General features: G+C 36.3%; 1 protein-coding gene across 2 annotated transcripts in view; it reads left to right on the top strand.

Annotated features, from left to right (window-relative positions):
- The window catches only part of LOC129004695 (cofilin/actin-depolymerizing factor homolog), a 28,127-nt gene that overhangs the window by 9,299 nt on the left and 5,768 nt on the right, over nt 1-13,060 (top strand). The window contains exons 1-3 of one of the 2 annotated variants that reach the window (XM_054433259.1): nt 9,541-9,573; nt 10,167-10,290; nt 10,943-11,061. In XM_054433259.1, the coding sequence (XP_054289234.1) occupies nt 9,556-9,573; nt 10,167-10,290; nt 10,943-11,061 (261 nt within the window). In that variant the 5' untranslated portion in view covers nt 9,541-9,555. Of the gene's footprint in view, nt 1-9,540; nt 9,574-10,166; nt 10,291-10,942; nt 11,062-13,060 lie in introns of those variants that run through there. The other variant, XM_054433260.1, reaches the window with a different exon arrangement.

Genomic DNA, 13,060 nt, shown 5'->3' with positions numbered 1-13,060 from the left:
TGTCCACTGACTACCTACTGACAGAAACCGGACGGGCGGTGATTCATGTTGAATTAATGTTGCAGTAGTAGACTTCGACTGAGATGTCGAAACGTGAAAAATTGTGCTTCTACACTCTACAGTATTAACAAACCACCTACTCTAAAGACGGTCTATCTTAGGCTATAGGTGATCGCATCTTTGTATGGTTATAGTTTTTTTCCTAAATAGGTCTCGATACTTTGAAACAAAAAGTATCGATAACACAATTACATGGAACATAATTACGCATACTGTACAATTAACATTAGAAAGTTTTGACGAAAACTAATAGGTACCGGTACGGAAGTTTCTGTTTGATCTGCTATATTCAAGCAGTTTGATTTCCCATCCTTGTATCCCTGTTGACTTGCCTTTACTCACCTTGTTACTGACTCAATGTGAACTGAACTGTCAAGATCACGATATCGCACAAATCATCGGGACCGCTGTGGTAAGCGGGAAACGGACAACCTTTCCCAGGGTTAAAATTGACCTGCGAATTTCTGGCCTGTTTTGCAGGGATGGACAACCTTTCCCATCACTAATGAGGGGTCTGGGTGGGACAGGTTGGCCGCCCCTGCTGCCAGGATTATCTTCGAGTTTGACGATAGGTAACAGGGGATGCATAATCCATTGCATCCCCTGTTTTATAGCATTTGCACTGCGATGCACTGGAAGATAATATTACTTCCCTTAAGAAATTGTTAGTGTTTACGGATTTTATTTATGATATTTATTCATACGATTTGAAAAAAGAAAAACATCAAGCAAAAAGTCAAATAAATTATTATCTAAATATACTAGTGTAAACGTGAGCTAATATTCATAAAATATACCTATATTCATTAAATGTGAGCTATTAAATGACTTTAAACAGTGTTTAAAGATATTTCGCCCACAATAAAATATATTAAGTCTATTTTACGTGTGTAATGTTCAATGACGTTTAAAACTTTAAATTAACATAAAAATAATACAGATCTTGTATAAATGGGAAATGAGACAATTTGTCTGTATTTATTTTGTAAACACATTTTATATTAAACGTATTGTTCATATTATCCTCTTTTATACGGTAGACCTGGTACAAGCTATTTATCACGGTGTTTTTCCCCTCTGGGGATGGGTACATCAAAATGAAAAAGTAAATCGGTCCCGGGTAGGTTTTACCATGAGACCAATGGTAATAGCTACTTCCCTATAGAGAAATTCGCTAATACTGCGGGACAGTAAAGTGTGATGACCTACTACTGTAATGACAAAGATGAGTGCTGAATATTTGTTTCTTTAGGCTTTTTTTTAGGAAAAAAAGCCCTTGAAAAAAGGCTTAAGATTAAAAACAATAAACTTTGACACTTTCTCTTTTGATTGACGAGCATTTTATTCACTTTCACATCATGTGCTATTTTTAAAAGATATAGAAAATTCAATATAGTAAATTAAAAAACCTAGATTCACTATTTAATATAGGCCCACTTTACCAAGGTTTTCACAATGACTTGATTATTAAGAAGCGCAAGGAGCAAGCAGACAATTAATTTTCTAGTCCCTGCAACATATTGGTTCTCCGTGTTTGATACCGGAAACGCAAAGATATTCTTTTAAAGTGTTGTTACTTATATTCTAAGCTTATGTTGCAGCTTAGAAATATAAATTTGATGCATGCTTCATTTGAGTACTGGTATCTTATGATCAACTAGTTTCAACCCCTGCCCCAAGTTCTACTAGTCTAGGGTCGGCCATTAAATATTTTGGCTAGGGCGGCTAACCTGTCCCAGCACTAATCCTCATGCACCCTGGGACAGGTTGGCCGCCCCCGCAAAAATATTTTACGACCGACCCTTGGCCAGGAGACCATGGGGTGGTAAGCGACTTGCGTCTCTTGACCTTGAAACGTCAGCACGTCGTTTCCTGTATTCTCGGGTGTCCTTGGTTTCATTAAGTGCTTGTACACACTTTTAATACATTGTTCGATTATTAACATCTTCGGGATCGTTTCATTGCCTTTTATTCATGTCCCGATAGCTAAAAATGGTAGAACCATTTTAATGGTATTTGTGGAATCGGAGAATTTGCGGGTGACAGGTGGGAACAGAACCGGTTTGGACGAAACTCGATCCACGGTCAACTTCAAACTGGCATTGTGATATCTGTGAAGTCGACTCTTCGTAATTGGAACAACGCTGTCAATCACTAAAACGACTGATATTTTTTTATTTATTTTTGTTGATTCATTATTAATTTATGGTTTGATTTGATTATTGTAGATTCTTAAATTCTCACAGTCGTCATTCATTGAACAACCACGTACAGTTGTTTGTTTTGTGGGATTCTGCAACAACACACTCAAAGATCAACTGTTTGGACTACGCGTCCCTGCAATTAACATTGCATAAAGAGATTGTTGCGAATGCCTTCCTGCGATGTTATATCGTAGATAACAACTTAGTAGGCTTGAAGTTTGCGGGTCTGACTTAAGGGAGGTACAAATGAGGCAACGATGACGTCATAGTTAAGTTCAAAATTCCTCCGTTAACAGCGTTGCAGTAGAGAGCACAGCGCGTAATTTTTACTTCTCTATTAGGCCTAGTTAATTATAAAATTAAGAGTAAAATTAATCTTAAAATTTTTCAATTAGGCCTATTAAATTAAACTGTCATAACCTAACCAAACTAACCAAACGTGCTGATAATGAAAAAATCGAATAAAGGTTTACTTATCTAAAAAATAGTTTGGTTCATAAAATAAAACTATAAATGCCTAAAATTCAATTTTATATCTTTTTTTGTTATAAAATTAAACTGTCATAACACCAAACCAACCAAACTTGCTGATATGAAAAAAACAAATTTTTGACAAAAAGTTTGTGCTGCCAGCGGGATTCGAACCCGGAATCTTCAGATTGTCAGCCCTACACGCTAGCCACTACACACCACCGAGGCCGATGATTAAATTTCGTATCGTTGTGGTAATGGTGTTTCCTCAAGAGGAGATCTGACAGCTGACGTCATCGAAGGCTCTTCTATACCTCCCTTGAGTATATACCGAAGTTTGCTACCCTAACTCAGTGCCTTAATCATCTGTAGTTTATGATTTTAGTACTATTTCATAAAGTGAAGCATTGGTCGACCGCAACAGCAGTTTCCACTGGTGACTCAGGACTGCGTACCTTAGCAAGGACGACTAGTTACTAGTTGTGCTGGCTGTCCTGTCAGTCAGTTGTGACTACAGAAATATGTGCATTTTGCAATACTTCCCAACGTTTTCTAAATTGTTTTGCACTCGTATTAGTCTTGCGTTGTTTGTTTTGACCTGTAAACTAGTGAAATGTATTACTGTAGGTAGATGGTTTCTTGGTTGTAAAACTTGCACTACTTGATTCCTCCTTGTGGAAATAATTTTGGTACAACGGCGTCACAAAATTACTAAAAATGCAAAGAAAACTAAATTCTAAACTTAAATACCTAATAATTTTTCTTTGAAATGGCGACCATACAAATGTAGGTATTTTAAGCCAATTATGAATGGAGATGAGTGGCGCGATATTGTAGTCTTGTTAGTGACTAAGGCCGACATATTCCTTAGAAACAGTTGTTAATTGATAGCCTGTAGCTAATGGCAACTAAGGGATGTACAGTTTATAGTGGAATCCGAACCACATTTTGCCTTGGTATTAACGAATTGAAACGTAACTGTATTCCAATAGATTTGCCTCAATGTGTCGGGTAACTTAAAACCACACTAAGCTTCTGTCAGCTTTTTCTTTTTACTTACTACCCGTTTCAGGAAACTGGTTTCATCAAATTGGTTTCAAGGAAACCATTTCTTTAACAAATGCACACAGAAGAAAAGGGATTCCATCAGTTTCGTTATATGAATTCGGATGATGATGTTACTTTAGTGGTGGCTAAAGAAAACTGAAATAATGAAGTATTGGGTTCACCCGTTGATTAGGGATGGTCAACACAGTAATTACATTGTACTCGATAATTATGCAGTGATCCTGTCAAATTTTTAGATTTTTTAGAATGCCAAAGCCTCTTTTTGAACGTTTGGTAAATTAACTTAACCCACTAATAACAAAGAAAGACACCAACCGGAGGTTAGCTCTCAATAGCTGGTCAATAAAACCAATAGAAACGTGAAACTGAAGCCTATACGAAATCTGTTTTTTGGATTTCATGTAAACCAGTTGCAAGAAACAAATGAAATTACACTTTCATGCAACGCAGTGTGCACTTAATCCATGTGTTGCGAGCAACTAAAGTTTCTCGTTTCATGAAATCGGTTTCCTGAAACGGATTTCTCCAGTGTGCACCCTGCCTTATTAACGATGGTTTGTAGATTCATGGCATGTCTTAGGATCGCTTTCTCAAATAATGGAAATTTATAGTATTGAAAGTTCATCAGAAAAAAACTACGTGTAAAAAGCCCGTAGCTTTATCATACTCATACCGGTACGTTATTTGATAACTATTGTTTAGAGTTTCTACAATCGCCTGTTACATGAGCTGGCCGATTTCACCGAAACGTGAAATAACATTTTTCAAACATTCAGATAGTGAAACAGAAAGTACATGGTCTGGACCAGAGATATAGATACGCGCCGTGGTGACAGTAATTATCAGTATCCGCTATTGAGACTGATAATGTTCGTGAATCAGCACTCTCCGCGAATCATTGACTTTTAGATACTCATATTCATATTCAAAAAGGCTATACCTTTTAATTTTACTTGTGGTTTTAAGGTCCTCTGCGTCAGTGCTAGCACAGGTGATAGTCATAATTCCATAACTGTTATAACTGAAGGCGGTTTTTACTTGGCATATTATTGTGAAATGAACACGTCTCATCCATGCCAAATCTATGTCTTCGTTTTAAAATATTCCCTTTTATGATAAAACTGTTAAGGAAACGTCGGATTGCAACTGGTGCTGTGTTGTATGAGCCATACAGTAATTGGCCTGATCACTGGGCGCGACGGCGGGCGACTGGACATGCGCAGATTGGGCTGGGTCTACACGAGCAAGATGTGTTATACACAAACAGACTTCTACACAACTGGAATGTTGACACTTCATAGTTAGATTTGCCTCTGGTACACACAAAGACAAAATATAAAACTCGAGTGAATCCATCAACAGTACTTACTGCCTTTTAACTACTGTACTAGCTAATTCAAACAAATAATGCTTTTGAAGTTCACCTTTAAAAAAATAACAGTTTTAAATGTAACAAAAGTGGTACTTACGTATACCGACCACAAACCTAACCTAAGGGTGGCTATATAGGTTATAAAGATTTTGTTATTTTAACTTCTGTAATTAAAATCTTAAAATTTGGAAGTCGATTTATCGGTGTGGTCGGTATAAAACGTAAGTACCAAAAAGGTTTTATGGCCGTCGGTAACTCTGTGGCTCGGAGCCTGGGAGTGTTACGGACTACTTAGTAAACAAATTTGTTGGGCTTAATAAATATTTTTCATAATGTTATTTTTTATATTTAAAACAGGGTTAAGCTCAGCAGTAAAAGTTATTAAAGTACAGGCAACAAGAACAACAACATCACAAGTTACAAAACTGTTATGCTTGCGTTTAGGTTTAATTTCTCAATTTATTAACAGTTTATTCGATTATTTTTTAACATGAAAATTATTACTTTTATGTTTAGAAGTTAAGACGTCATCTTTTACCCAGTATAGTGAGTGACAACGTAGACAAATGAAATCATCTAGACTTCATTTTAAATCGTCATTATGACTCAGGGTTATATCAGCGAAATTATCAGGTCGCCTTCTTCAACCCAAGACCAAGACTGACTAGCGATAAAATATCCTACCAAACATCTAAACAAAATCAATTCAGTACCAGTCTCGATATTTGAAAGATTCGTCTAGTTATTTTGAGCCTGGCCACAACTTAAATGGGTCACGGGTTCGTTTTTATTTTTAAACTTAGATCTTTAATCTCGGTGTGATGTCTGTGTCACAAGTAATCACGTTTTCTAATCTTTTTAACGCGCTATTTGGTTGGTTTAAGAAATTTGACTGGATACGAGAAAGTTGTTTTTATGTTTGTCAATCTGTCACTATTCCGTGTTTTTGTTTGACCAGATTAGTTGCGAAATGTTATCTATGTAGTGTTATCTAATCGCAGCTTATCTAGTTAGGAAGTGATAAATAGGATCAGTCCCGGCCACGTAAAGAGAGAAAATGTCCAGGTAGACCCGGTCAGGCCTAATCCGCCGTTGTCAAAACATTGCTATTGTTTTGAAACCGAGGGGGCGCGCTACCCCATCCCAGCGGTCATTGCTACTGCCTCCCATTAATTCTTAGAAATAACTCGGGCCAGTACAAATTCTATAAATCGAACAGGTGATCGCCTATAATTAAGTGACAGGTCATTTTATTCACAAAGTGAAGACGAATATCACAAAATTTGAATCGCAATTCTACGTCACTTCGTTGATTGGCTAGTCGATGTTGAGAAGCAGCAGGCAATGACCGCTGAGGTAGCAATGACCACTGGGATGGGGTAGCGCGCCCCCTCGGTTTCAAAACAATAGCTATGTTTTGACAACAGCGGATTAGGCCTGACCGGGTCTACCTGGACATTTTCTCTCTTTACGTGGCCGGGACTGTACTGTATTAAACAAGCCCAGTAGGCCCTATATTGGAACTCGCCTGTGAGACACAGCATCAGAATGTTTAGTCGTCAATCTGGTTTCACTGGACAAGAATTTCAATAGGTTATTAGCCTTTATTGATCTGCAGAAGATAATAATGTGGTAATTCAAATATACTGTAAAACACCATTGGATTATATAGAGGCAAAATCAATCGTACTTGTTACTAATTTTAATTAAGATCTCGTTTGGCTCATGTAATTATTGTCTGTCAGAATCAAAACTAATAACGATACCGTAATAAAAACATATAATATATTTATAATAGACGAGTCAAAATATTAGCTCAGGAAAAATGTAAACAAACAAAATTGTTAAGGCAATAGATGTAACAGTTAACGCATATTGAATATTTTAAATGTTATTAAATAAACCCTTTAACTTCGTTGGGGGAGAGTTAAAAAGCCGATATCGGGGGAAGTTCCTCATGAAGACCTTCATAGGTTTGCGGCTTCCAGTTTTCTCAAAAGTTGGCGATTCCTATTATCTTTATAAACACGGGCTTATCTATCTGTTACATTAATGCAGTTTGGGCTATTCCCACAAACATCAGCTCTGTAGTCAATCAGACACAGGCAAGATGCACACCTGCTGCCTAGACTACTCGGCTCGGTCTGTCCTGTATCTGTCTCTACACTCTCTCTCTCACTCAACTGACTCAACTGCAAAAAAGAGGGAGAGAGGACCTAGGGTGAATGACTCATCGTCAACGTGGGGGGAGGCTCTCTCTCTCTCTCTCCCTCTCTCCGTCACTCCCCATCTCACGCTGCTGACGTCATCGCCCTTGCAGCTTTTCTTTCATGGCTCTCTTCTCCCCCTCTACTTCGCCGAACTCGAGATTACGCATGGAATCTTAATCTTAGTCTTAAATAAAGTAGCCTATGACAGGTTCTGTGGTTGATTTGGTTTCTTTTATTTCTGTTCCAATAGGGTTAGTTTTCAACATTCAATCTTACCTTTTACTCCTTCGTTTTGATTGTCCCCAGAGGCCAAAAACACGACTTCAAATGTTCAAATACATCTTGCCTGTCTGCACAAAGCAAAAATGGTCTGATTTTGGTGGAATTTGGTACTCGCGTGTTAACTTACATTTTATTAGAATGAGCATAACTAGACTATGGGAAAAGGGTTTCTTGAAGTAAACAAATTCCCGTTTTTACCCTCAAACATAAAATTTCACAATTTCTCTCTAAACCATTTTGTCGAACTTATAAACAAGTAATTTTACCTTAACTATGTAAGTTACGCCTAAGAGTTATATTGGACAAAATCCCATGTTATTGTTATGGAGAATAAGTAGACTGCGACGGGCATATTTTGGTCAAATTTATTTGTTTTATACTCATCTATAAACATATCCCTGAATACCTTCCCTGTTGCAGCAATCCTAAGTGCTTATTGGATCTATGTTTAACATAATATTAATATAGGCAATAATTTGTATCCATATATAAAATCCCAAAAGTACCCATGCACTTTTGAGAAAACTAAAAGTCATACCCCCATAAACCGTATACTTAAAATGTTCGTCATGAAGAGAAGCCTTGCGCAAAACTATCCATTATTTCATAAATTGTATTTCCTTTCTAAAGGGAACTTTCCATATACCTAAAAAATGTTTAAAATACCTCAGGTGTTATTATTTGTTTGTATTACTGTATTCTGTTTTGTTTATTTCTGCTTAACTTAATCAATCAATAATCCTACTTATGAATGTCAAACAGGGTGAAGCCCGTGGGTAACAGCTAGTATGTTTGAGGATTTTTTTATTTTAAAAAAATCTGTGTTTGTATTTATACTTCTTGTTAATAACCTTACAAATCTCTCTACAATTTAAGTTCATTTATTAGATTATCGTAGGTCCAATGTGTCAATTTGTGTATGTTATGAGTATCTGTTTGCAGACTGTGTAGATTGTTAAGTCTAAACCATCAGCTGTCGCTGTCCTGCGTTTGTTGGCCAACTTCCATTACTGCTTGTGACACAATTTGAGTTAATTTTAAATTTGGCACTTTCTATCCACCGATGCGTGTTGTTATGATGTAGTCTATTAATCCCTGATGCTTTTTATCAGGGGGTCGGGCAAGTTAAGTTGACTGTATTTATAGTCTAGTGGTGCTTAATTTAAGTCAGTTAAAGTAATAATCACTTTGGATTGTCATAGTAAAGTCTAAACAAATGTTTGTCACAAAACATTATTTCAGAGGGTTTCTTGGTTTTTTAGCAAAAGTACATCTTTTTAAAATCAAGAATATAGCTACGTTTAAACACGATCTTGAATAATAAATTTGTTTTCTTCAGTACCGGTAGTTTATTAATATTAAACATGGTGATTTATGACGGTTAAAGACTAAAGACATTTTTATTATTAGCCTACCATGATTTTTAGCTTTACAATTTGTAAAATCTGCGGCGTACGTCGTGTATATTTGGCTACCCAAGTAAGGATGTCAATATTGCACTTCTTATGCACACCTTAAAATCTTAATTCATTTAAACCAATTCAAATACTCAAATTTTCCAGTTTCACATTTTGCCAAAGCCTACATAGGCTAATTTCTAAATGTTTTCTCTAGGAAGTTGCAAGAATGTGAAAATTGTGACCACAGCAAACGTCTTAGGAAGAACACCAAAAAATTGTCTTAATAAAGGATCTTAATGGTGGTTCCTTCAATTTTTGTTCCATCAACAAAGTCTTCCACTAATTGCTTTCTGTTTTAACAATGTGAGTTGTCATATTCCCCATATAAGGCAATAGTGACTAGGAGTGTAAGGTGTGAGTCAACTGATATGTTATCATTGCCTCAGCCACACCAATCTAACCCTACTAGGTGTTAGTATCAAACTGTTATGGCTTTGGGCGAAGGCGTGAGTAGACAATTTTTGTAATACTTTTTATATGTATAGAATTTTCTGCCAATAGTTTCTGTAGCATAACAATTAGGCCTAATTGATGAGAGGTTAATCAATTTTTTCACATTTTCGGTTTTATAATCTCATCATTTGTATCAGAAAACCTATTTTTTAGATTCATTCTCAGATCAGATGCTGTAACGTGTTTGAATTTGTTTTTATCTATAAGTATTTTCAATCTTGTTGGATATAGGTTTAAAATAAGTAACTACAATATAATCTTTAAGCCTGGTCGTTCAGGTTTAAACATGCCAAAGTTCTTATGCCTCTAATGCATGGTTCAGACCTGACCTCAAATGTATGTCCACCAATTAAGAAAACAAAAACTTTGCTAGGAAACTCCTTAAATTAAAAGCTGTACAATGTACAAACTAAGTGAGAACTGAGAAAAAACATTTGACAACTTAATGACAAAACTTATGACTACAGGATTCTATATTTTGTAAAAACCGTAATTTCCTACTTAATTCACAATTCCTTTTGTCTGACTACATTTTTTGCAATATCATTTATATTGTATTTGGATAACCAGTCAATTTGTTTTCTAGGCTTCCGGTGTGACGGTATCGGATGTGTGTAAAACAACATATGAAGAGATCAAAAAGGATAAAAAACATCGATATGTAGTATTTTTTATCAAGGATGAGAAACAAATTGACGTTGAATACATAGGTGAGTAAATGTTCAGGTATTCTAGAGCATTACACTGAAAAATTACTTTTACAGTTTTTAGAGTCCCTCCCTAAAAAGTCTGGGCGGACAGCTCTAACACAACTAGTTAAATCTTGTGAAATAATGTCTTGTTCATGAAACAGGGAAATGATAAGGTCTATATCAATTAGAGTGATCTCTGTTAAAAAAATGCAAAAGAACATCTGCTCTGTGTAAATTTGAAAACTTTGGTAGTTCAGACTGCAAAATTAATCTAGGTTGACTTTCTACCATAACCGGACAAAATAATAGCAGCTAGCTTACCTTAAGTACAGGTAGGTTATAGGTTGTACAGAAGACATAATAACACATTTGGCCACTGGGGAACCTTCTCAAGAAAGCTATCTGCCACCCAAATCAAAATGCTAGCTTCATTGTACAAATCAAAATCCTGGTTTAGGACCTTTCTAGAATAAAGCTCGCCTTAAAAGCCTAACCTCTCACTTTCCCTCTTCCTTGTCATACTTTGTGTTATCTTTATCTTGTTATGCACCTTTCCAACCTCTCTATCCATCTTTTCACAATGAACCTAAGCTATTTCTGGTTTAGAGGTTCACTAAACAGAAAAATTAAACTGTGGTGTTTTGTGTAGTATTGTGAGTGATGTGTGCAGGTGATCGCAATGCGCAATACGACCAATTCCTGGAGGATCTGCAGAAGGCAGGGACTGGTGAATGTCGGTACGGACTGTTTGACTTTGAGTACACACACCAGTGCCAAGGCACATCTGAGGTGAGTAGAGATGGTGGAATGGAATACTATTACTTTTTAATAATATTGAGTAACGTTCCTTAGATTTTCAGTTACCAGTGAATTAAAACTAGTTTTTTTTCTCACCTATCACTTCCTCCTACCGTACATTTCAGCCGGTTGTTCTAATGTAGGGTTAATTTTAGCAAATTTCCCTGTAGCTATTTTTTTATATATTTTACTCCCCATTATTCTGATCGTCCAGCGTTATTTCACTCTCACGTTCCAACAGCTCAGAACATGATCTAATCTTGTTATGTTTTAGGAAATGTCTCCTCTGAGGACGGGATCAGGTTTCAGATCACGTTATAAAAACCTTGCTTATAGTGATGAAGAAATGTCCACAATACTTTCTTAAATTACATTAACACACCATCACCAAAAACTAACAACTAACTCTAAACAAAGAATTGACGATTTTTTCTGAACATTTAAAAGGGTGGGGCAGGGAAGTATCCCTATTTAATGATGGAACTGTGAAACGAGACCGTTCATGGAGGACCACAACCCCCCACCACCACGCCCGGGACATCAGAATTGGTATCGGAATGGAACATCCGAACTGCACTTGTCAAATTGTTGTTATCACTGTCGTCTTCTGTCAAAACGTCAACGTCCTTGTTTACATTATGATCAGCTGGATAATTCAATTGCTGTTAGAATTTTATTTTTGCAATTCAATGTAAAGATTTACTGATTTAATGGAAATTAAATATTTACTATTTAAATTTGGGTTTGCGTACATATTACAAAAGAAAAAATTGAGAAAGCCTACACAATTTGATATATTTCACCAACAAATAAGAAAAATGAATAGACACAGTGCTGTTGTATTTCTTGAGCAATCCTTGAAAGAACCGATTTTCAAACTATGGAAACATAGAAAAGTCATAGAACACCACCAATTAGAAGAAATGGGGATAGGTTTTAGGTTATTAGGTTTATTTTAGGTTATTAGCCTATAGTAAAGGAATGTCCCCAAGATGATTCCTATACAAAAAAACGGTGAAGAGAATGTTAGCCGAAGGGAAACAGCAGGAAAACTCAACTGTATTAACTTTGTGAAGATTGCAGCGGAAACTCCTCTTAGGCTAAGTAAAATTTGTACAAGGACATTAAAAATATGTATTCTTTTGATCAAAGTCAAGTGGTTTTAGAATTACTACACCACTACACCCAAAAGAACTTTTCCTTTTTTTTACAAAACTTTCATGGAAGCGTTCAATTATTATTCACAGTTAAGGGAAACAAAAATCGTCTGAACAACACCAGGCCTTTTAACTCTACATTTTCTCATGTAAATACAAAAAGATATACTGGCAGCAATGACGAATATAATCATGAACAATCTCATTCGGCTGAGTGGAAAGTATTTGTAGAAAACACTAAATAATAGCCTTTGAAAAATGATAAAATAGTGGGTATTTCCATTAGTTACATAATCTTTGAGTTAACATGGTAGTTGCTTAACTCATCGGAAATTGTGACTGTTATTAGTTTTTAAATAACTCCTGAAAAAATACTTAGGTTTAATGAGCAACTATAGTTTAACATTAAACAAACTACTTTCCTATCGAATCGACTATTAGTTCTAATGAGGACTGAGGAGGCTTGGGATTTGAAGAAGAAGAAGCCGCAACGATGTACCGTTCCGATTCCAATTCCGCTGTCCCACGGCGCGGTGGTGGGGGGTTGTGGTCCTCCATGAACGGTCTCGTAACTGTGAATAGTGGGGATGCGCTGGAGAAGTGGGGATTTTCCAATAATGTCACTGTCAGTAGTAGACATAGTGCTGTTGGATGTTAGTTCTGCCGGATGGCATTGCAGCCTATTCTTTCTTAGGTAACAATAAGAATGAAATTAATTTTTAGGTAACATCGGTCTTATAGAAACAATTACAACGACTTTGCCGCGAAACAGTTTAACACAACTGCCTCTGCCTGTTTTACACAGCCGTTTAGTTGGATAACGCACACGTTTG

This window comes from Macrosteles quadrilineatus, unplaced genomic scaffold (genome assembly GCF_028750875.1).
Source record: "Macrosteles quadrilineatus isolate MER2022 unplaced genomic scaffold, UCM_ALF_1.0 Scaffold_10__1_contigs__length_6754688, whole genome shotgun sequence".
In the NCBI taxonomy this organism is placed as follows: domain Eukaryota; kingdom Metazoa; phylum Arthropoda; class Insecta; order Hemiptera; family Cicadellidae; genus Macrosteles; species Macrosteles quadrilineatus.
This window is presented reverse-complemented; position numbering and strand designations above follow the sequence as displayed.